The sequence below is a fragment of the Perca flavescens genome, chromosome 11 (genome assembly GCF_004354835.1).
Source record: "Perca flavescens isolate YP-PL-M2 chromosome 11, PFLA_1.0, whole genome shotgun sequence".
Lineage (NCBI taxonomy): Eukaryota > Metazoa > Chordata > Actinopteri > Perciformes > Percidae > Perca > Perca flavescens.
The window spans coordinates 19,866,447-19,886,172 of NC_041341.1; the positions used below are offsets into that span (position 1 = coordinate 19,866,447).

Sequence of the window (19,726 nt, forward strand, 5' to 3'; positions counted from 1 at the left end):
TTGTAACCAGTGGAGTGACCGAGGTATTTATGCTTTTAGACCAGCTATTCAATGATGAAGATATGTTAAGTTTTGAAGACCTGAGAGCTTGCTTTGAGGTCCCTAGGACATCCTCCTTCCTTTTATCTTTGCTTAAGATCAGTCCTAAAATGTTATGGAGTGCCATGGGGGAACAGTCTTGAGATGCACCCAATCATTAAATGGCTTGTTGATTCTCCGGTGAGAGGATTAGTGTCCGAGATTTATGCTAAACTGATGCAAGTATCCGTAGGAGAACTCCCAATAGTAAAGAAATGGGAGCGAGAGCTGAGCTCGGAGGGGAACATAATTAATTGGGAGACAGTTTGGGACAACATTTCCCACTGTTCAGAGAACCCAAATCACCAGCAGATCCACTTCAATATATGTCATAGGACATATTGGACGCCTCAGAAGAGATACATCTCTAAAGCCATTCCTACTCCCTATTGCATGTTCTGTCAACCTGAACAAACTGGAACTTTCCTGCACATGGTCTGGGAGTGTGAACAGGTGCAAGAGTTTTGGAACAGTTTTTGATAGGATGTTGAATTCCTACTGACCCGATTTGTTTTGTTACTTAATGCCAACTCTAAATTACACCTGCTTGGGAGACCGAAGAAAACTCAACCACAACCAAGAAAATGATAGCTCAGCACTGGCTCTTGTTGGTTCTTGTTTGAGTGTATTTATTTGTTCTTTATGTTGTATGTTAAAAATAATAAATTGATCATTTAAAAAAAATGCACAAGTTAATTAAAAATCAAGAGATTCATTACATGAATTGCTGTTTTTTATCTTAATTTGTGAAAATCCATCATCTGCATGGAAATACTTGGTTAAATGCAACAGTATATTGCAGCAGATTGTGGTGGTGTGCATGCAATACCTCACCTCATCTTTATTGAAAAATTATTTGTAAGTGACCAGTAAAAAAAAAAAACACCACAAACTGTCAGCAAATACCTCACAGCAAGTTTTATTTATACATCCAAAAACAAAAGATCAAATTTCTCACACTATATACAGATATTACATACAGTGTTTTTACACATATTACATAATTTGTACACAAGAAAAATATACATAAAAATGTAAACCTTTGTATACAAAAAATACCTTAGACAAATTAAACAAGGACCAATAACAAAAGGTGACTAGATTAGCTCATCCTATCCTTAAAAACAGTAATACAGTACATTCAATGAGTATAGGAATTTGTCAGCCATCTCTGAATTCAAGCAGTTAAATGTGCCTACGGTACAAGTCCTGTTAATTTTGTTCTACGTGGTTTTTGGGAGAGTAAACTGGTGCAGTGACTAATCTCATGCTATGTAGATACAGCAGTAATGCCTTGCAAACATTTTCATCCAACTTGATTTATTTAATTTTTTTTAACTTTTATGGGCACTGTGTTTATGACTTAGTTACAATACTGCAGTCACTGAGAAGCCCAGTCGTCTCTGGTGGAGCTACGGGTTTACACTTCATTATGTGTTTTCTCTTTGGAAGGGAGACAGAACTGGGCCTTCTCACAGCTGGAAGTGGAGGGGAGGGGGGTGGTCTGGTGCAGGCTCAGAGCTGGTAATGTAGGCAGCTGTTCATTTAATAAGCGTCCAAGCAAAAAAATAAAAAGGCAAGAGACACGGGACTTGTGAAACACCACCGACTTCATCCACTCCTGTGCAAATTTGTTGGAAAAACAACATATTGTAACAATCTGTTTTCCTCCACAAAATAAAATGGCGATGCATATATTTCTATGTTTCATACCACCAAGAATCAAGCCAGTGACCATAATCTAAAAATATAATGCTCTCACACAAAAGGTTGCTTCCCCATGCAAATCTCAAAACTTCTTCCTGGAGTTTAATAGCTATCAAAAATACTATCCCATCAGAATATCATTTGAAAATTAAATGACAGCATACAAACATTGCTCCCTCCAACTTGCAAACATTTTTTTTTAAACAATGTTTTTATTCATTTTTCGTTGCACTTGCAACCATTTTTGATAGCCATTAAAAACAAGAGACTCATTCTACAAGACAGTTTCCACTGAATACATTGCAAATAACAATTTCAATCCATTGCTACTCAATAATTTACCAACAAACCCCAAGATAGACTTGCTACTCTATATTTCTAATACGCAACAATGCCTGACAATCTGTCAAATGTCTAATATATCTATCAAAAGCCATGGTTGTACTGCTGTATGAGTCGGTAACAGACAGGGGAGGAGCCCTCATGTGGTTATCATTTAAAATTAAAATCAGACCCTAGGTTCACATCATTGAGCTTAAAATCATTTTATAAGTGAGTTTTAGAGTAAATCAGACACTGCTTTACACACCAATTGATACCATTTAAATCACCTACCTAATCCCTCTCTGGGTATTGTGGCCTTGTTGTTTTATAGTGGGTTTCTTTAGAGTCCTGACACTGAATTTGTAACCATTGTATATGTGGACCAGAGAGCACCTTTGAGAGTAGACACTTAAAGTCCCTGGATTACACCATCACCCCCCCCTACCATTAACACTGAAACTCATTTATTAGCCTTACAAATCCACTCAGTATGAGAAGTTAGGCTGACCTGATTACTGGTCACTATAGGCTCTAGTTCTGAGTGAAACTGAGGTAAAATAAAGTCTGCAACAGTTATAGAGGCCAAAATATATTCCTGATCCAGCAAGTGAAGCTACATGTAATGAGACCAATAAAATGCCTTACAATGCTAGAGTTATGTTAATGTATTTATTGCTTTAAGAAACTATATTTACCTTCAAGTGTCTACTAGGCCACTCAGAGTCCCACAACCAACGGTGAGGTCAGAGATTTTGACATCTGAGCAAACCAATAAATGAGCACATATACAGTATACACAATATAAAAACAGCTGTTTAAAAGTATTTTGGTAAATAGATATGACTGTGAAATCTGACTCTGTAAGATTCTATATCATGATAACAGTTAAATAGCTTGAAACATAATGGGTCACAAATATCACAACCTGTACTCTTTGTTTTTCAGAGGGTGACAGAAGCAGTGTATAAAACAGGTGGGAAATTAGAAATGCAAGGGCTATCGTAGCAAGGCAGGGTACAGTTGATCATTTAAAGACAGGATTTTAAGTAAAATTAACTTGAAACTTTAACTGGCAAAGCAAACAAACCGACCACTGATTGAGGCTTCTACGTCAACGAATTCTGAGCACTGTGACAGATAATCTCTGCTAAGGTCCTTCCCCCAAATTTTCACCCGTTTATTTCATCCCAAAATCTGACAGTTACTCCCTGCTGCCGAAACCACAAGGCATCAAACAAGTGGACTCACACTGACTTAAAATCCCAGAGACCCCCTGGCTACAGAATAAAAGAACGGAAATAGAAAATATTGAGGAAAATCTGAGGTTGTGCAAATTCATTATCAAATAGTGCACTATTACCACATTGCACACATGTAGCAGATGAAGAGGGATGGTCAATCAGGAGCCAGTCGACTGAATTGTAAGTGACTGTGAGTCCACAGACCATTGTGTAGCCGCTGCAGGCCGACTGCTCTCATTTACTTTGCGTGAACGGTGGTGTGGCGCTGTTGGCACTTGCAGCAGTGGCACTAACTATGGAAAAGCCAGCGGGGGGCGCTGTGGAGCTGTGGCTGGGCTGCACGTCTTTCGGGATGCCACTGTGGGAGGCCAATTGATGGCCAAAGGCCGCGCTGAACTGTGGGAGCTGTTGCTTGGGCTGTGTGGAGGTCAAAAGATCGTGTGAAGAGGATGGGAGGGAGGATGAGGGGGAAGGGGATGTCGTCAAACCTGTCATGCCGCTCTGGGGCATCGCTGAGAGCGCAGCCATGGGCTGCAGCGTCACAGAGTGGGTGGTGGCCGGGGGCGTGGACAGGGAGGTGGATATGAGATGACTTTCTGATCCTATGAGATTGCCAAACTGCGTGGGGTCTGTGAGGGGGAGAGGGAGATTGTTCCATGATGAGCGCGGGGGTCCTGGTGCCCCACTGAGAGGGACTTCCAGCAGTAGAGGGGTGTCTGTCTGGAAGGAGCTGGCATGGGGAGAAGATATGTGGTCACTGTATGGGGATGGCACGTGCTCACTGCTGTAGTGGCTGCCTTGGGGTGATGATGTGGGCGCGTTCGACTTGGCCAGGACGTGGGACGCGTGCGCCCGGGAAAACGTTCGCTCTGTTATGGAGGTCTGAGTGAGCAGGGAGGTGGTGGAGTGGGCCACTGTAGAAGAAGAGGAGGTCAGGTTGGAGCATGACGTCTGGGGCTGGTTAGCGGGCTGAGATGGCGGTGAGGGGGGGAAGTGACCCCCAGTGGACTGCAGTAGGTTGTCCTCCAGCTCGAGGCTAGTGAAGTTCTCTGTAGGGATGCGGCTGTTGAGCAGGTCCCCCATGCCCCCCGGCTGGACTGGCCCAGGGAACACAGTCATGGCTCGGTGGTCCACTCCTTCAGATGGGGCCAGGTCTCCCATGGAGGTCAGGCACACCAAAGAATCTGGGTAAGACCCCATAGCCTGCAGTGCTCGCACCAGCTCCTCAGCCTCCTCTGTGGTGGGCAGTAATTCCCCATTTTTACCTACACACAGACACAACATTTATCATTACAAAAATCACATACAGGGAGGACTTTGTTAGAATACACAGGAAAGAATGAGCTGTACGACAACCTTCAAACAAGTCGAAGTCCTGCAGGTCATCAGGTAGTCTGGGTAGCACGTCGGAGAAATCCTCCTGGTTTAGCTCGAGATCATTTGGAATGTCTGCCATTTCATTGGTGATATCGTCAGGAAGCTCCTCTGTACTCAGGTCTGGAGTTGAAGGGCTCCTGCCACAAACATGAGATTAAAAACGGCTTAGTTAAGAAATACAAAATGCTACTGTAGAGAAGGAGCCGTTCAAACGTGTGTGACGTGAGAGCCTGTGAATGAGGGTATTCTCCCTGACACTGGTTCTCTGCACACTACATTTTTAAGTCGACAGTGTAGAGACACGAGTGTAGCAGACCTGATGCTGGCCTGTGAGGGCATTGCTAAGCTTGTAGAAGGCATTCCCAGGTTCCCCTGCGGCAACGCTGGAGGGATGGGTTTCTGAGGCCTCCGCGGCCCTCTCCTCCTCTTCTTCTTGTGTTTTTTGGTGAGAGCCGGGGGTTTGGTCTTTTTACGTGGCTTTCGCTGTTGCTGGTGCTGCACTCGTCGTTTACCATCCCCTCGCAGAAAGTTATCCTGTGAGTTATGTGTGGTAGAGCATCGAGTCATCATCACATTGATACCATTCTCATGTCTATAAGTGTTATCAATCTTCTTGTCTAACTCGGCAAAAGAGAGGGTATTTCCAAAATGTCAAAAATGCCCTTTGAATATGGAACTCACCATTTTTTTGGCATGCTCTTCACAGAGTGGAGTCTGGTGCGTGATATCAAACACAGGGATGGAGCACTGCTGACCATCTGCAAATCTGGCTGTGCAACTAGCAAAGAGCTGCTGGGAACGATTCAACAGGATGTCTGCAGAGTACAATAAAGGAAATAACAATACACTAGACAGAGCACGTGATACTCTGTGGTGGTACTCCAACACAAAAGGAATATTGTACTTCACACTATGCGATGTGACATTATTTAAAACACGTACAACTGAAACTGAAAAACCCGTATTTTCAAATTAGAAAACTGAAGCCATTCTTCTGCACTTGTAGTGACCAGCTGTACAATCAGCGATGTAGTGGAAAGGATACGCTGAAAGCATTGTCGAGTGAAGGGCAGAGCCCTGTTGTTGCAGGCCTGGCCCTTTGTGCTGCCACTGCAGGTCCCCGTATCTGTGTTCTGCTGCCTTGCTGGAGCCACACTGTAGAGACATACAGACCCAGGACTGAGCGAACAGCAATAACACTGACGACACTCCACGTGCGTTATATGTTTTGTACGTTTCAAATCAGGAGATGAAGATCAACAAGTCAGTCATAAAAGCACACTTTGCTAGTTGCGCTGATATAAAACACAGGTGGGTGATGGAAGGTTTGTGACTGGTTTAACCATGCTGGCACCTCCTAACACATGGGAGTTGATCTTACTGTGACTATGTTGCATATGTGAGAATACCTTGAAGAGCTTCGAGAGGCACCACGTAACTCCTGGATCAGCTGCCCAGCACAGTTGGGGTTGTTACTGGCGGCGTGCAGCAAGGCTTTGCGGAAGGCATAGCGGTATCTCTTTTGGCGGATACTCGCCCTCTCCTGTCTGCACATGTGCTTGTATTTCTCCTGGAGATAGGAGCAAAGCCTAAGTAGACGCGTTCTCCGCGAGGAACCGCTCTCATCTTCCAACCTATTTAGAAAACAATTGACAGCAGTCATGACGAGACGCCTCAGGTCAAAGTTTATACTGTGGGCTTAAGTATTGAGATACCGACCCATTCTGTGGTCTCCAAGAGCTCTGGAAAGGATCAAATGTCTCTGCCTCTTCTTCATCATCATCATCAGCACTGTCTTCTGACCAGTCCAGTCCTGGAAGAGAACTTGTTAGAGCAGCTCAACTATGTCAGCAGGCTCAAATCTCAATTGCCACACTATATCTGAACTATCTTAGACAGTCCCTAAAAACTGCACATTCAATTTATAAGTAAGTAAAAAAGTGAGTGGTAAATGGATTTAAATTAAGCACCTAGATGAGGAAAGAGGTCTTCATGCTCCTCGTGTGTCTTGGCACAGAGCTGCACCAGATGTTGCAACCTGGCCATGCAGCTGGCAGAAGGTGAGAAGGCAGCGGGACGCATGACAACCATGTGCCGCTGATTGTTACTGCCACTGTCCTTGCAACTGACCGGCAAGTGAGTAGCAGTGAAAGGCATTTTCCTGCTGAGTGATGGCCCAGAAGGTTGCACTGGACTGGGTGCTGCATTAGCGGGCATCCCTGGAGGCAGAAAGTTGACCGTCTGAGGTGGTGGTGGATTGCATAATAAACCCTGCTGCTGTCCTGGAAAGATGAAGGAAGTCACGCTGGAGTGCTGGGGTGGCTGGAGAAGACCTGACTGCTGCCGTGGGAGATGAGTGTTGAGCGGCGAGGAGGGGAGGACACGGGGGGCAGGGGAGGGACTAAAGTGCTCAGGAGGTGGCTGGAAGAGGTCTGTGTCATGGCAAAGTTTCTGGTTGAGCACCAGCCGACTCTGTAGTTTCTTCTTGATGGCGCTGCCCTTCCAAGGAGTACCCACCTCCTCCCCATCTGTGTCATCCTCATAAAAGGCAAAAGGGTCCAGGAGTTCCCCATCAGGGAGGGGTAACAAGCGTGTACAGGGAGGAGATGGCGGAAGTTCATCTAGACCATTGGGAGCTTTCAGAGCTAGAGAGGGCACAGTTATGTTGAGAGCCACTGACTCCAGGTGAGCCCGTGAGCGCATTTCCTCCAAAGCGTCATGTTTCTTTTTCCGTTCCTTCTTGGGGATAAAGCCCAGAACCTGCAGGTGGCTGTTACAGTATCTGTAAAACAAGAACACATCCTCAGCATACTGTGAACAGAATAATGTTTTCTGCACAGCATAGTGGAATATGCTAAACATATGCACACAAACAATACACACCTGCGGTCCTCCGACTTGGGGATGGGGTTGGTACATCGCTGGCTGTTGTACTTGGCCACATATTCACATTGCTTGAAGGGGGCTGTCTTATCCTCCAGAACGTGCCGGATACAGAAAGCATAGCCATTTAGTCTGCGCTGTTTGCAGAGCTTTGGGCTGTACGAGCACAACGGCTTATTGTCGACCTCTGAGAAGTGTATGTGTTTGCCTTCATACATCACGTGACTCTTGTTCTTGACAACATCAGCTGATGGGATAAAGTCAGGGGAAACCAAGAATTACATCACAAACACTTTATACTGTGGAGGTATACAGTACTTGAGAGGCATGGAAATAGTCACTTCTACAACAGGTGACCGTTTACCCAGCTCTAAGCTAATGTAGGTATTTAATGAGAATAAATATCCAAATAATTATGCAATATAATTTGTTGCATTGTTGAGGTCATGTTAAAAATGACATTTCAAGAGACCGATTTCATAATTGCTTATCGTTAAACTACTGTTAGACTGTATATTGTGAATAATAAATATTGCACTGGCATTTTATTACTTATTTGAGAACATTTTAGTCTAGACAAACTTTGCTACTTAATACTAGTAGCTTTCACGCCTAATTTTCAATGTCAAAATATCTCATTGATAAATGGGTGGTAAACAGAGAATAGGTAATTCTCAGAAAGTCCATTCAATTATCCCTCAAGCTAGCACTTAAAAGATAATATGATGGTGGTAAAACAGTACATTGCATGACAGCGGTCTGACTCTGCATTACAGTGCAAAATCTAAAAAACTGTCACTTGCTAGTTTGAAGGCATCATTACATTTTAAAATGTAACGCTTCATAAATAAACAAGCATACAAACAGGACGCTGCGAGTATATCACAATACGTTGTGATAATTGTAGAATTAGCTGCCAAGCTTGAGAAGGAATTTAGCTGCTACTTTTAACTTGAATTGTGCGTTTTCAAAAATGAGAAGGCAATTAAGACTAATGTCTTCTACTTTGTGCTTCAAAGAAGAAGAAAAAAAGAACACCGTTCACACCTGCCGCTCCAGGGTTCGATTCAACAGAACTAAACAAGGCAGGTGTGAAAACTCCAATAGTTGAAACTTTCTAAAAATGTTGAGTTCAAATCTGAAAATAATGACTTAGCTAGTATCTCAATGACAAACTTTCCCAAAATAAACTAACTTATTATTATAAGTTAATTATTATTTTTTAGATAATACAGTTAATTCATTAATTTGAGAAAAAAACTCCACGGAAGGTAACTAACTCATTAAAACGTCAATGATTTACAGGATCTATTTTTTATTTTTTTTTTATCACATTGGCGGAAATGGGCTTCCACAGATCTGGCAGCTGAGGTACGTGTTGGCTAAAGTGTCATTTGTATCAGCCTGGGTTCACGTTAACAACTTTAGATATGGAGAACCGGACAGGCAGCAAACGGTGACTAACGTTAGCTTACCAACATTAGCTTGGAGCCGATGGACAGATGTGAAACTTTACAGTATGAACTTGCAAACGTATACGTGTAACATACTCCCGTGTCCTAATCCATAAAACCGAGCTTTATCCATTTTCAGGCCGAAATAAATTTTTATTAACAGACCAGACACGAAATGTCAAATTTGCTAGTTAGCTGACAAGCTATCAAAGCTAAAAACACAGATTAGTAGGCGGTAGCTAACCAGGAAACGGAAACGAATGGCAACACTATAAAAGGTCTATTTTCAGTTTAGTTACATTAAGAAAAATGCAAACATTATCATGAATTACAAGCAATAATTGACCCCAATCGTGGGATTTCTGGGTTTATAAAAATCTGACATTTATGGCGAAATACTCTGAAACAAAGGGTCTGCATTCGAGGCTTAAGGCCTGTCCCGAAGGCCTCTGTAATAATCGATATGAATTATTCGTTACAGTGTCGCATTAGCAGGTTACAGGACTTGAGATTGTCAACATTGCATAACTCGTCATATCTACTTCAGGCGCGGAGTTATTTAGTAAGATCACAGGTCATAAAATAAATGAGTCATTAATAAGAGGCCTATTAGCTTCGATAGCACAGCGGACTCTAGTTGGACGCCCGGCCGCTTGAAGCCTGTGCAAAACGATACACTCAAAAATCGAGACCGAGGCTGCATACGACTTCACTTACCTTGAATTGGTATGGGCTGTGTGAGGTATTCGCTCCAGATAGACGGCCGAAATGTCTATTAGAATCAGCTAGGCTATTTGTGCATCGATATTCGAGACAGGATAATAACAGTGATCTTCATCGAGCTCGGTATATCTTGAAATAAGGATGCATTTAAATATAAGCTATCCAGAGCAAATTAAGCAGTAGGCAGGCTGCTGAGGATTTTTGTTGGATCCACAGCAGACTCCTCACAGCACCACTACAGGCACTGCGAGGACATGACAACAATCCGCTCAACAACAACAACCTCTCCTACCATATTGGAAATTTAACTTTGTTAAAAGCCCCTACAGTGTGGAAGTGTCATGTTAATCTCTTTAGAACAAAAAATGCAGTTTGTGTGAATGACATTGCCGTTTACATTTTTCGAATTTGAAACAACTGGGTTAAAGAATATTGACTGATGGGTCCTGCAAAACGTTACAGTGTAAATTCCACCTGGACCCCCGCTACCGTCCTCCGTATAAATGAGTTACCAGCCCTGCTGCCACTGTTCACTGATGATGGACCACGTACAAGACAGGTACAGGAGCTCGAGACTGGAAAAGTTGACTTGTGGCGCATCAAAACAGGCTAGTACCATCACTTGTACATATTTATATTTTTAACATTTTTTTAATAGGAGCACAAACTTAAATAGGTGCATTTACAGAAAACTGGTTCATTAAATGTCACATAAATAGCCACACTTAATAATATATTAAGTAATAATATATACTCTATATACCTTAAAAAGAAAATATAATTTTGGTAATTTTACAAGAAGACAAGATATTAGAAGTATAAGGATTTTAAACCTTAGACACAACTAAAATGTTAATGTCCTAACAGGTGAAAACATAAACTGTCAGGGAATGTGCATATTTGGAGATTTGGTAAACCCTAAGCTTACATACACTCTGCAAGTATATACACATTTTTGCAGATTAGTAATGTTTGTTAGTTCCATAACGTACAGATGATCAGTCATCTACTACAATAAAACAGTGTAAATAAATACATTTCTAGAAATGTGCAAAAAGCGCAGTTGTGCGTATAATTCTTTTTTAACCAAGGATTGGGTGGCTATCCATTGTGCTTCAGCATATGGCTGGCTCATCCACAGCTTGTGCTCCCTCTGTGACAGCTTTCACACACTTTGCCATAGTCTGGGAGGCTCTGCTTATCGGGTCTGTGGGTAAAGATTGAGAGCAACTTTAAAATCTGCACACCTAAATTACTGTGAACTTGAAAAAATCGTCATTATAATGGGTCTAGAAAATGAATACTGTAGGTGTTTTCAATGCTATGTTCAAATGCTCAAGTTGCATGACGATATTGCATTTAAAACCCTGTGTTGTAAGTGAATGGTGCTAAAGTATGGTGACGGAACAGCATTATTTGAAGTCCTTTTGTGCAATGCCATGTAGGTGGGAAACACCAACATACAGATAACACGAATACTTGGTGTCCTACTTAATTTTTGTTTTGCAGTTAAATTTGACTACCAGATTTTTAACTAAGAAGCATTTTGTCCATGTCAAATTCATAGAAGTACTGCTACAAATTAAATAAGTCATATTTGCCTGTAAAAATATATTGTGATTAAAATGTTGTTGCAGGAAAAAAATAACTGTATGTAAAGCAGGTTGTCAGGAGCAGTTTTAAAAGCAATGGCAAATAAAATGTAATATGCTGAGAAAAAGTAGCTACCAGCGGCTACAAAATGTTATGCCTTTTGTTAAGTTTAGGTATATATTGGAATTTCTTTTCTTTACTATGACATGACAATAATTCAATCAAAAATCATTACAGAAAGGCTTTATCACTAAATGTAATTTAAAGAATAATGTGGGCATTTGTTTTTTCTACAGAACAGTCTTTTATGAGCACATTATTTTACTTAACTATTTTTTTGGTCCTTTGTGTTTTCTGTAATTTGCTTTTACTATTATTTTTGGTACAAGAGTGTCAACGTTACGGTTACTGTTATTGCTGTATGAAAACTGCTTGTTAGAAGTTTGGTGAAAATATTACGGCAGTTGTTGAGATAATTAGAAAAGTCTGATAAAGTTGCAAATGTGTTTTAAATTAAGTCAGTGATGAATGACAATATATAAAGTGCTATACAGGTGTTAGTGGTTCTAACAATGGCAGACTGGTCAGAGACCAATACACCTTTTAATTATTTTTAGTTGATTTATTTCATTTAGTATTCTTTAACAAAGGACCATGTATGCCCCTCTTCCATGTGCACTGTATTTGGCATTCTTTGCACACAATGTGTGTTCTCTCCAGTGAACTGGGACTATAATTTGGGAGGATTGAACAATTATTATAGGTTTTTATAATTGTACAATCCTCTCTAATTATAGTCTTAGTTCACTGGACTAGTAACTATATAGTTGAGGCTACTGTACATCCTGTACATTCATGAAACAACAGGGAGAGGACACCTCAATGGCTTGTATTTTGCTGGGGGGAAAATAACTGATGAATACACTGTTACAGTCATGTTTACAATGTGCATTAAATTGATCACTTATTATCTTTTCTAGATTTCAGAGTCTAATTTCTTCATTGTCTTTTCTTTTCCTTGCTTTCTCTCGCTGTTTCATTACAGAGGCCGTGTTTTCTTTTTACAAATGTGTTTCACGTTGTCATAATTCCATATGAAGCTGCTGCTCACTCTGTGTAAAGAATACACAATGTGTATTCTCCAATTTAGCATCAGTAAATCTGCGATCGATCTTGCGGTCTGTTAAAGAAAGCCGTGATCCGAATTACTTGATCCTGGCTCAAACTAGTCCCTCCTCTTCAGCCTGGCTTGGCCTTCGTGAAACTCACCAAGCCAGGATGCACAGATTAGACTAGGTCAAGCCTCGCTTTATCGGTTATCCTGGATTTATAAATTCTACTTTTGTGCAATACCCCCCCAGGTTTATTGGGAGGAGTACCAGAGTACTAGTGACCCACCTGTCATATAGAAGTCCTTCACAGTAAGCTGTGGAGGGACTAAAGATCCAGTAAGGATAGCCTGGTTCACTGCCTGAAAGAGAAAAGCCAGATATCACCATCATCATGGAGAACAGCGTGAAGCAAACAGCAAACTAAGATAGACCAACTGAATAAGCTAACATTTACATAAGGCTTTATTAGTGCCTCCTCTGTAATCAACTAAACACATGCTGGAGGAAGATAACGGCTGACCTTAGACAGTTCGTTAGCCTGCTTAAAGTAGTTTGCCTCCTCAACGTCGTCATATCGCAGCAGATTTGGGGAAACTTCTGCCAGTCTATCACGCACTTCATCAAGGGTGTCATATGGCAGAGTCACTCCAGCAAGCTTAAAAATGGACAGAAAAATACACAGCATTTAGTCTTATTTTCTTATTATTTAATATAACACGATTATCTTTTATTGTAGTTCACCTCAGATATGGCTCTGATGATCTTCCAGTCCTCCCTAGCCATGCCTGGGGCACTCACAGCCACTTTGGTCTGCTGAGCACGGCCCTCAGTGTTCACATAGGTGCTACATTTCTCAGTATATGCAGCTCCAGGAAGTAAGATATCAGCCATTGGTGCACCGACATCGCCATGGTGACCTGGGCAGTTTTGGCACAGAGCACTTAAATTAGGCAAGAAAACGTTTGATGCTTCTTGACGTAGATTCTACAAGCCTCTCTCAGAGGCCATACATAAATTAATGTAAATGAAAAAGCTTCTCCTGCTGTGCAGTAAAACAGCTGACCTTGATAAATTATGAAGCTATCCTTTGGGAGGTCTTGGCGAGTAATGCAGCCAGCATCAGCTCCTAGTAAGAAAAGAACTTTGGGTGGATTCTTTCTGATCGCTTCCACTCCTGGCTTGTACCCAAGATCAAGTGCAGCCACTTGACTGGCAACCCTGAAAACAGCACACATATTACAGTAATCATCTCCCTGGAACACTTCTCTGTTACCGAAAGTTTCCCTGCTTCCCTCTAATTTTCCAAGACAATGACCTGTGAAGCACATTGAGAACCTTCCAGGTTTCCTCTGTGCCGCTTCTGATGCGAACGTTATGAGCAATGGTTGACACAGCGGCCATTATTGCGGCCCCATCCTCTCTCTGCAGGCAACTGCTTCCAACCACAACAACAGGATGCTTTGCTTTAGCCAAGATCTGCAAGAGATAAGACACAAAATACAGAAGAGACATTAGTCATGGTTCCAATTTTTTTGTCAAGCAAATCTTAAGCAAATCTTTGAAATGTCACAAAAAAATGCGAATTAGGGCGTTTCCATGAAAAGGTTTGGTGTTGTCAAAGGTTGGCAGTATAGGCAACTCTTTACGCATAGCCAGTAAACAGAGTAGAAGAAGTAGAATTTGCAAACCGGAAACAGAACAAGTCGCCCTGGCCATCTAACCCATCTACGAGAGAAAAAAATGGAGGTCTTCAGGAATTTGTTTCAATTGGGCAAGTTTTAATTGTTCTTTCATGTTAGCAAGTGTAGGCCATGCTGTCTGGAGACCAAGACAAATAATGTAATTATTCTAATGCACGCAGCAAGAGCCATATGGCGACGATTATGGCAATATCCGGGAAGACGCAGACAGCAGAAACAGCTGATCAGTCATGCGAGTTGAATGTTTGCTATGTCAGAACCTATTTGGTAAAGATGTTTCCGTATCCCATTTAGCAAATCAATTATTTTTCAACAAAGGCAAAAACCATCTCAAGCGAGCGTAAAAACCTTTTAAAACGTGGCTATTCAAGTTGACTGATAACATGTATTGTATGTATGTATGTATGTATGATAACTTTACTGACTTTACCTTGGAGAACGGGTGAGTTCCTGATGCAATTTCTTGAAGAACCTTGGCAGACTCCCCGAGATGGTCGTATGTGTAACTTAGGTCCACTTCCTTTCCCAAAAGAGCCACTTGCAACTCATTATGAAGCCAGCTGAATCAGAGATACCAAGATCATATTAAAGAACATGCATTTTTGTTTAACATTACTCTGATTTACTAGTCTGACATTGTTCAACAACCAGAGATTATTGTATTTACAGCCTTTAACCTGCCTTTTTCTGATTCGTGCATTGAACAGAGGAGCCTCATAGCGTGGGTTCGTGCCAACCAGAAGCAGCAGGTCAGCTTCTTCAATGCCAGCAATCCCAGTGTTTAGAAGATAATTCGAACGCAGGTCACATCTAAAGAAGGAAAGGTAAAAACAGAACTTAACATCAGGGGAAGTCCAACTGGCTTTGTCCCATCTTCATTTTCAGTCTTTCTTTGGCCTTACCCAGCTCCAAAAGTTGGGAACATCTCCTCAGTGCACAGGTTTTCACTATTCAAACGGTTCAGCAAATCTTTCAGGGAAATGAGAGCCTCTGCATCCACCAAGCCTCCAACAATAGCAGCAACATCATTTCCTTGAACTCCTTGCAACTGGCAGATAAAACAGATGTAACTTAGGACAGCCTAAGTTGAAACAATAAGTTGCAAATTATCATACACTGTTACTGAAGGTCATTTCATCAAAAATTACATACAGCTCCAGCAACTCGAGACAGCACGTCTTCCCAGGTTGTGGGAACCAACTGCCCAGACTCGTTTTTCACCATTGGCTGAGTAAGCCTCTGCCTTTTGAGTCCATCATACGCAAACCTGTCAGGATGGATTCAAGGAAGGGTTCAGGATTGAGTACATTTACATGCACACTAATATTCCAAATATGACAATATTCCGAATTTGATACAGGTCATGTAAACAGCATATTCCAATTGGATATTCCGAATAAGGCCTTTTTCCGATTAAGACGTGGGATATTGCGGTAGTATTCGGGTTTTAGAGGCATTCTTTGGACACGTATACAGCACATTTGGAATATGCGTCTCAATCTGGGTTTTTAACTCAGTTTACGGCCTCTTGCCTGTTTACGGCTTATGGTAAGCTCTGTGCGTTGCTATGGTTGCTGTACACAAACCAACCAGCCAACAGTTTGCAAGGCTGCAGACCCAATAAGAAGGAGAAACACTGCTACTTTTAAACATTATCAAATACTTGGATATCAACAGGTTTTTGGATATGCGCACACATCGCTACGCCAACCTTTTCAAGAAGCTGTTTGAAGGAATGAAAGAGGGACCCTGTGTTCGCACGGTCCAACATGTCTACCACCGCTGGTAAACTTTGAAAAAATCGTATTTTGCACGGCTAACGTTTCATGTAAACAGGAATATTAGTGGAATATTCACTTTCATTAGCCATGTAAACAGCTTAGGCGGAATATTGTCTTTTTTGGAATAAGGAAAAAAACGGAATATTATGTCCATGTAAACGTAGTCAATGATGCGAACATCATAAAAAAAATCTGTCTGTGAAGTAAACTTTGTGTGATAAGAAAGGAACCTGGTTTTGTCGGAGATCCACTCCTCGTTTACATCCTCATTAAGACGAGGCAAGATTCTCATCACCTCACCCCCACGAGTGGTCACCACAATGTTACTACCCACAGCATCCAGAACATCAATGGATTCAGTCTTCCTGAATACAACCAAACAACAATACATGATTGTAAAAACTAACCTTTGAGCACAAAAAGTTAATTAAAATGGAGAGCACAATCAAAAAACCTGGTCTCCCAAGGGCGAGCAGTGAATGCATATGGTTTAGAGGTCAGGGCCCCCACTGGGCATATATCAATAATATTCCCAGATAATTCCGACATGAACATCTTCTCCACATAGGTCCCAATCTGCAGGTCATTGCCTCTGCCAGTGGTACCCAGGTCCTCTACACCTGCAATCTCACTGGCAAAGCTGTAGGAGCAAAAAAAAAAATAAATGTCATAATCTAAATGTATACAACAACTCTACTTACTCTACACATTGATGTGTGTGACTCACCGCACACAGCGAGTGCACTGGATGCAGCGAGTCATTATGGTTTTGATGAGAGGGCCAATGTTTTTGTCCTCCACAGCTCTTTTGCTCTCTGTAAAGCGGCTCCTATCACTGCCAAACTGCATTGACTGGTCCTTCAAAGATAATGATATTCACTTGTATTAGTCAATCTTATGTTAAATAATAAAACATTCACACACTCAAGTCTATGAAGAACACATCTATAATGGTGGTGATTATATTTACCTGTAGGTCACATTCTCCCCCCTGATCACAAATTGGACAATCTAATGGGTGGTTAGCCAGGAGGAACTCCATCACACCCTCTCTGTGTAAAATCAAAGGAGATTTTGGAAATGTTTGGAAATGTTTTTGGCCCACAGACAGTTGGGTATGATTACAAAGCAATACGAACTCTACAAAACAAATGCAATGTAAATGTAATATTAGAGAACAGGAGATAATACAATGTCTTACTTGTGAGTTTGATCCTACCTGGCCTTTCTTGTTTTGTCAGAATTGGTTAAAATATTCCAGCCCTTCATGACTGGCATAGCACAAGCTGCCACTGGCTACAAGATGAATGAAAAATGATTACCGATTATTTTAAATAGGCATAGTCCTGGCTTTGTCATACTAGGCAAATAAATACTGAAATACCAGCTTGGCTAACAATATAGAAACAAAACACACACTGTACACACACACACATATACAGCTTAAAATATACCTTAGGAACTTTCTCTATCTCCACAAGACACATGCGACAGTTTCCAGCAACTGACAGGCGCTCATGGTAGCAGAATCGAGGAATCTGCATTCCTACCTTCTCACATGCCTGTGACAAAATTGAGTCACAGTGTTAAATCTGATATTTTGACTTAATATGTCAGGAAATTAACTTTCTATCTTTTATGACTGCATGCATGAATTTAGCATGTTACCTGCAAAACAGTGGTTCCTGGCTCCACCATGATAGGGTTCCCATCCACAAACACTTCCAGGAGGTTACTGGCAGCTGCTGTTGCTGTGGTCCGAGCTTCAAGCAGACAAAAACATGTTTATTCACACTTTCCCTTTTCCTTTCATCCAAGTACTGTTACTTTTAATGGAGAAAACAGTAACATTGTTTATCATCATCTATAGCCCATCATATTACAATGGATTCCTGGTATTCCAAAGTAATAATAAATAATTACCACTGACTACTATTGGCTAAATTGAGCCAGCAACCGCCTGGCACCAGATGTGGTATCTGGCAAATCTGTAATCCTGCCTATAATCCATCAGTGGAACAAAGTGACAAGGGTTCTGGTGCTCGCACACAACAAACAACAAGGGTGTTCTGCATAAATACAAGACACTCATTGTACGTAACCAAGGAATGGTCAATTAATCAGTTGATGAAGTGGCATATTGTTACCATTGTTAGTTGCAGCCGCACAGCCTTTGGTAATTGCTGCTGGAAAGAGACTCCTGCTCACAACAGGCAAACGCAACATGCTGCAAGAGAGGCAACATCGCGTGTGAGCTCCAATTATTCTGGTTAATACATTTTCTCAAGTGTCGATCAGACTTGAAGACATTGGTGCGTGTTTTATAACCCTGAACCCTCCTTGCAACAGGTAAAACAAAAACACAAGTACCAGCAAGTTAGCTAGCTAGCTACGCAGGGGCTGTCACTAAAAGCAGCTAAATTATGCAGCGACCTATTTAAAAAAAGTGAAAGAACATGTCTATTTAGGGTGTAACGTTACTTTATAAAGCTCTACAGATATGCAATTTAACGAAACGGTAGACTGGCCCAATTATGTAATTTACCACGATCACGTTAGCAAAAATAATTTAGCTTTAACATTAGCTGACTATGTTAGCCCCCATTGTCATTATCTAACGTTACGTCAATAATAATATCAACTGCCACTGCGTGAAGGAGTTTAAGTTAACGTTATTTAAAGGTTTTAAGGTCTCCAAACGCATATAGCACTTCTTGCTACAAACAAGCTAACGTAACATGTAGCTAACGTCATCCGAATTCCATCCGACTGACTAACGTTACGAGTTTATTTTAAGGAGCCGTTTCTAACGTTTGTGCATCAGTCCAGACTATAAACGTGTCTACATACCTAATTCTATTTCCTTAACACTACAGTGACTTTTGCTTACCTTGCCAGTGTTTGTTTCCTCATGAGACTGCCTGCGACACAGATTGCACAATCTTGTTATTCTGCTGCGTCACGGATTAAGTAATCCTGTATACCATAATCCAAGTCTAATTTTAAATCCGACCTAATCTAATACTAAATGCATTTAACAGTAGCCATGACAGTAATGTAAACTTTAGCAGATATACTCACCTGTACTAATTTGTGACAGTATGTGGTGAAGTGACACAGTGGCAGTAACAGGGCTGATCTCACATTCAGACATTATGTGAATTATTCGTTTTTCAACCAATTTAAAGAGTACTTCATTTAAAAGATGGAGGGTTACAGGTGTGTGTGTGTGTGTCAAATTGGCCATTAAAGCTGATTTTAATTCTGATGAGGGCACGCTGAGTGTAGTTGTCAAAGAAGTCAAACATATTTGCCTTTTTGCCACATTTTTGCAGTTATTTTTTACAGGCAGGATGGTACTCTATCTCTTAACCTAACAGTGATGTAATCCTTTTAAGTCTGAGTTCACTAGAAAGAAATAACAGGAAAAGGCTGATAAACAGACCCTCAGGAAATGGAAGGAAATGCACATCTGGATTTACGTCAGCCTCTAATCTAAAACATCAGCCTACTTTTTAATGACAGACTCTTCAACATTAAGTCAAACATTATATAGAAAGTATTCAACAAAGTACAGCAAGTGTTCAAAAGGAGAAATTTATAAAGAAATAGGCTATTTACTTGAAATATATTAGATTAAAACATGTATACAACTCTATAGTTAAAAATCTTACAATACATTGATATGTGACTAGCAGTATAAACGGTATAAAACATAATAATGTTAGACTACAAATAGATTTACCCGTATAC

General features: G+C 41.1%; 2 protein-coding genes across 3 annotated transcripts; both read right to left on the bottom strand.

Annotated features, from left to right (window-relative positions):
• Positions 1–2,314: 2,314 nt before the first annotated feature.
• Positions 2,315–10,345, bottom strand: ino80da (INO80 complex subunit Da). Its single transcript, XM_028590747.1, has 10 exons — positions 9,782–10,345; positions 7,611–7,857; positions 6,698–7,509; positions 6,447–6,540; positions 6,137–6,361; positions 5,773–5,882; positions 5,409–5,542; positions 5,044–5,261; positions 4,707–4,864; positions 2,315–4,615 (listed from the first exon to the last, which is right to left on the bottom strand). The coding sequence occupies exons 2-10, from the start codon at positions 7,826–7,828 to the stop codon at positions 3,585–3,587; spliced, it is 3,000 nt and encodes a 999-aa protein (XP_028446548.1). The 5' UTR covers positions 7,829–7,857; positions 9,782–10,345; the 3' UTR covers positions 2,315–3,584.
• A 91-nt stretch (positions 10,346–10,436) lies between these two features.
• Positions 10,437–19,118, bottom strand: LOC114563827 (NADH-ubiquinone oxidoreductase 75 kDa subunit, mitochondrial). Of its 2 annotated transcripts, XM_028590748.1 has the most exons (20): positions 19,055–19,118; positions 18,864–18,894; positions 18,121–18,200; positions 17,642–17,736; positions 17,428–17,535; positions 17,193–17,269; positions 16,944–17,025; positions 16,701–16,831; positions 16,428–16,613; positions 16,204–16,338; positions 15,345–15,459; positions 15,095–15,240; positions 14,874–15,002; positions 14,623–14,752; positions 13,808–13,968; positions 13,556–13,710; positions 13,234–13,409; positions 13,013–13,147; positions 12,779–12,851; positions 10,437–10,994 (listed from the first exon to the last, which is right to left on the bottom strand). In XM_028590748.1, the coding sequence occupies exons 2-20, from the start codon at positions 18,884–18,886 to the stop codon at positions 10,903–10,905; spliced, it is 2,229 nt and encodes a 742-aa protein (XP_028446549.1). In that variant the 5' UTR covers positions 18,887–18,894; positions 19,055–19,118; the 3' UTR covers positions 10,437–10,902. The 2 variants fall into 2 exon arrangements, with proteins under 2 accessions (XP_028446549.1, XP_028446550.1); XM_028590749.1 differs by lacking the exons at positions 17,428–17,535; positions 17,642–17,736; positions 18,121–18,200; positions 18,864–18,894; positions 19,055–19,118 and having other exon boundaries at positions 17,175–17,256.
• Between the last annotated feature and the right edge of the window lie 608 nt (positions 19,119–19,726).

Excerpts from the sequence above, each read along its gene's own strand:
- LOC114563827 (XM_028590748.1), bottom strand. The coding sequence starts at position 18,886 with ATGAGGAAACAAACACTGGCAAG. Across the intron at positions 17,536-17,641 it reads CAGGAACCACTGTTTTGCAG|GCATGTGAGAAGGTAGGAAT; the intron begins GTAACATGCTAA and ends ATTTTGTCACAG. Across the intron at positions 13,711-13,807 it reads GTTCTCAATGTGCTTCACAG|GGTTGCCAGTCAAGTGGCTG; the intron begins GTCATTGTCTTG and ends TGCTGTTTTCAG.
- ino80da (XM_028590747.1), bottom strand. The coding sequence starts at position 7,828 with ATGTATGAAGGCAAACACATACACTTCTCAGAGGTCGACAATAAGCCG. Across the intron at positions 6,541-6,697 it reads AGACCTCTTTCCTCATCTAG|GACTGGACTGGTCAGAAGAC; the intron begins GTGCTTAATTTA and ends GTTCTCTTCCAG. Across the intron at positions 6,362-6,446 it reads TCTTGGAGACCACAGAATGG|GTTGGAAGATGAGAGCGGTT; the intron begins GTCGGTATCTCA and ends TTTTCTAAATAG.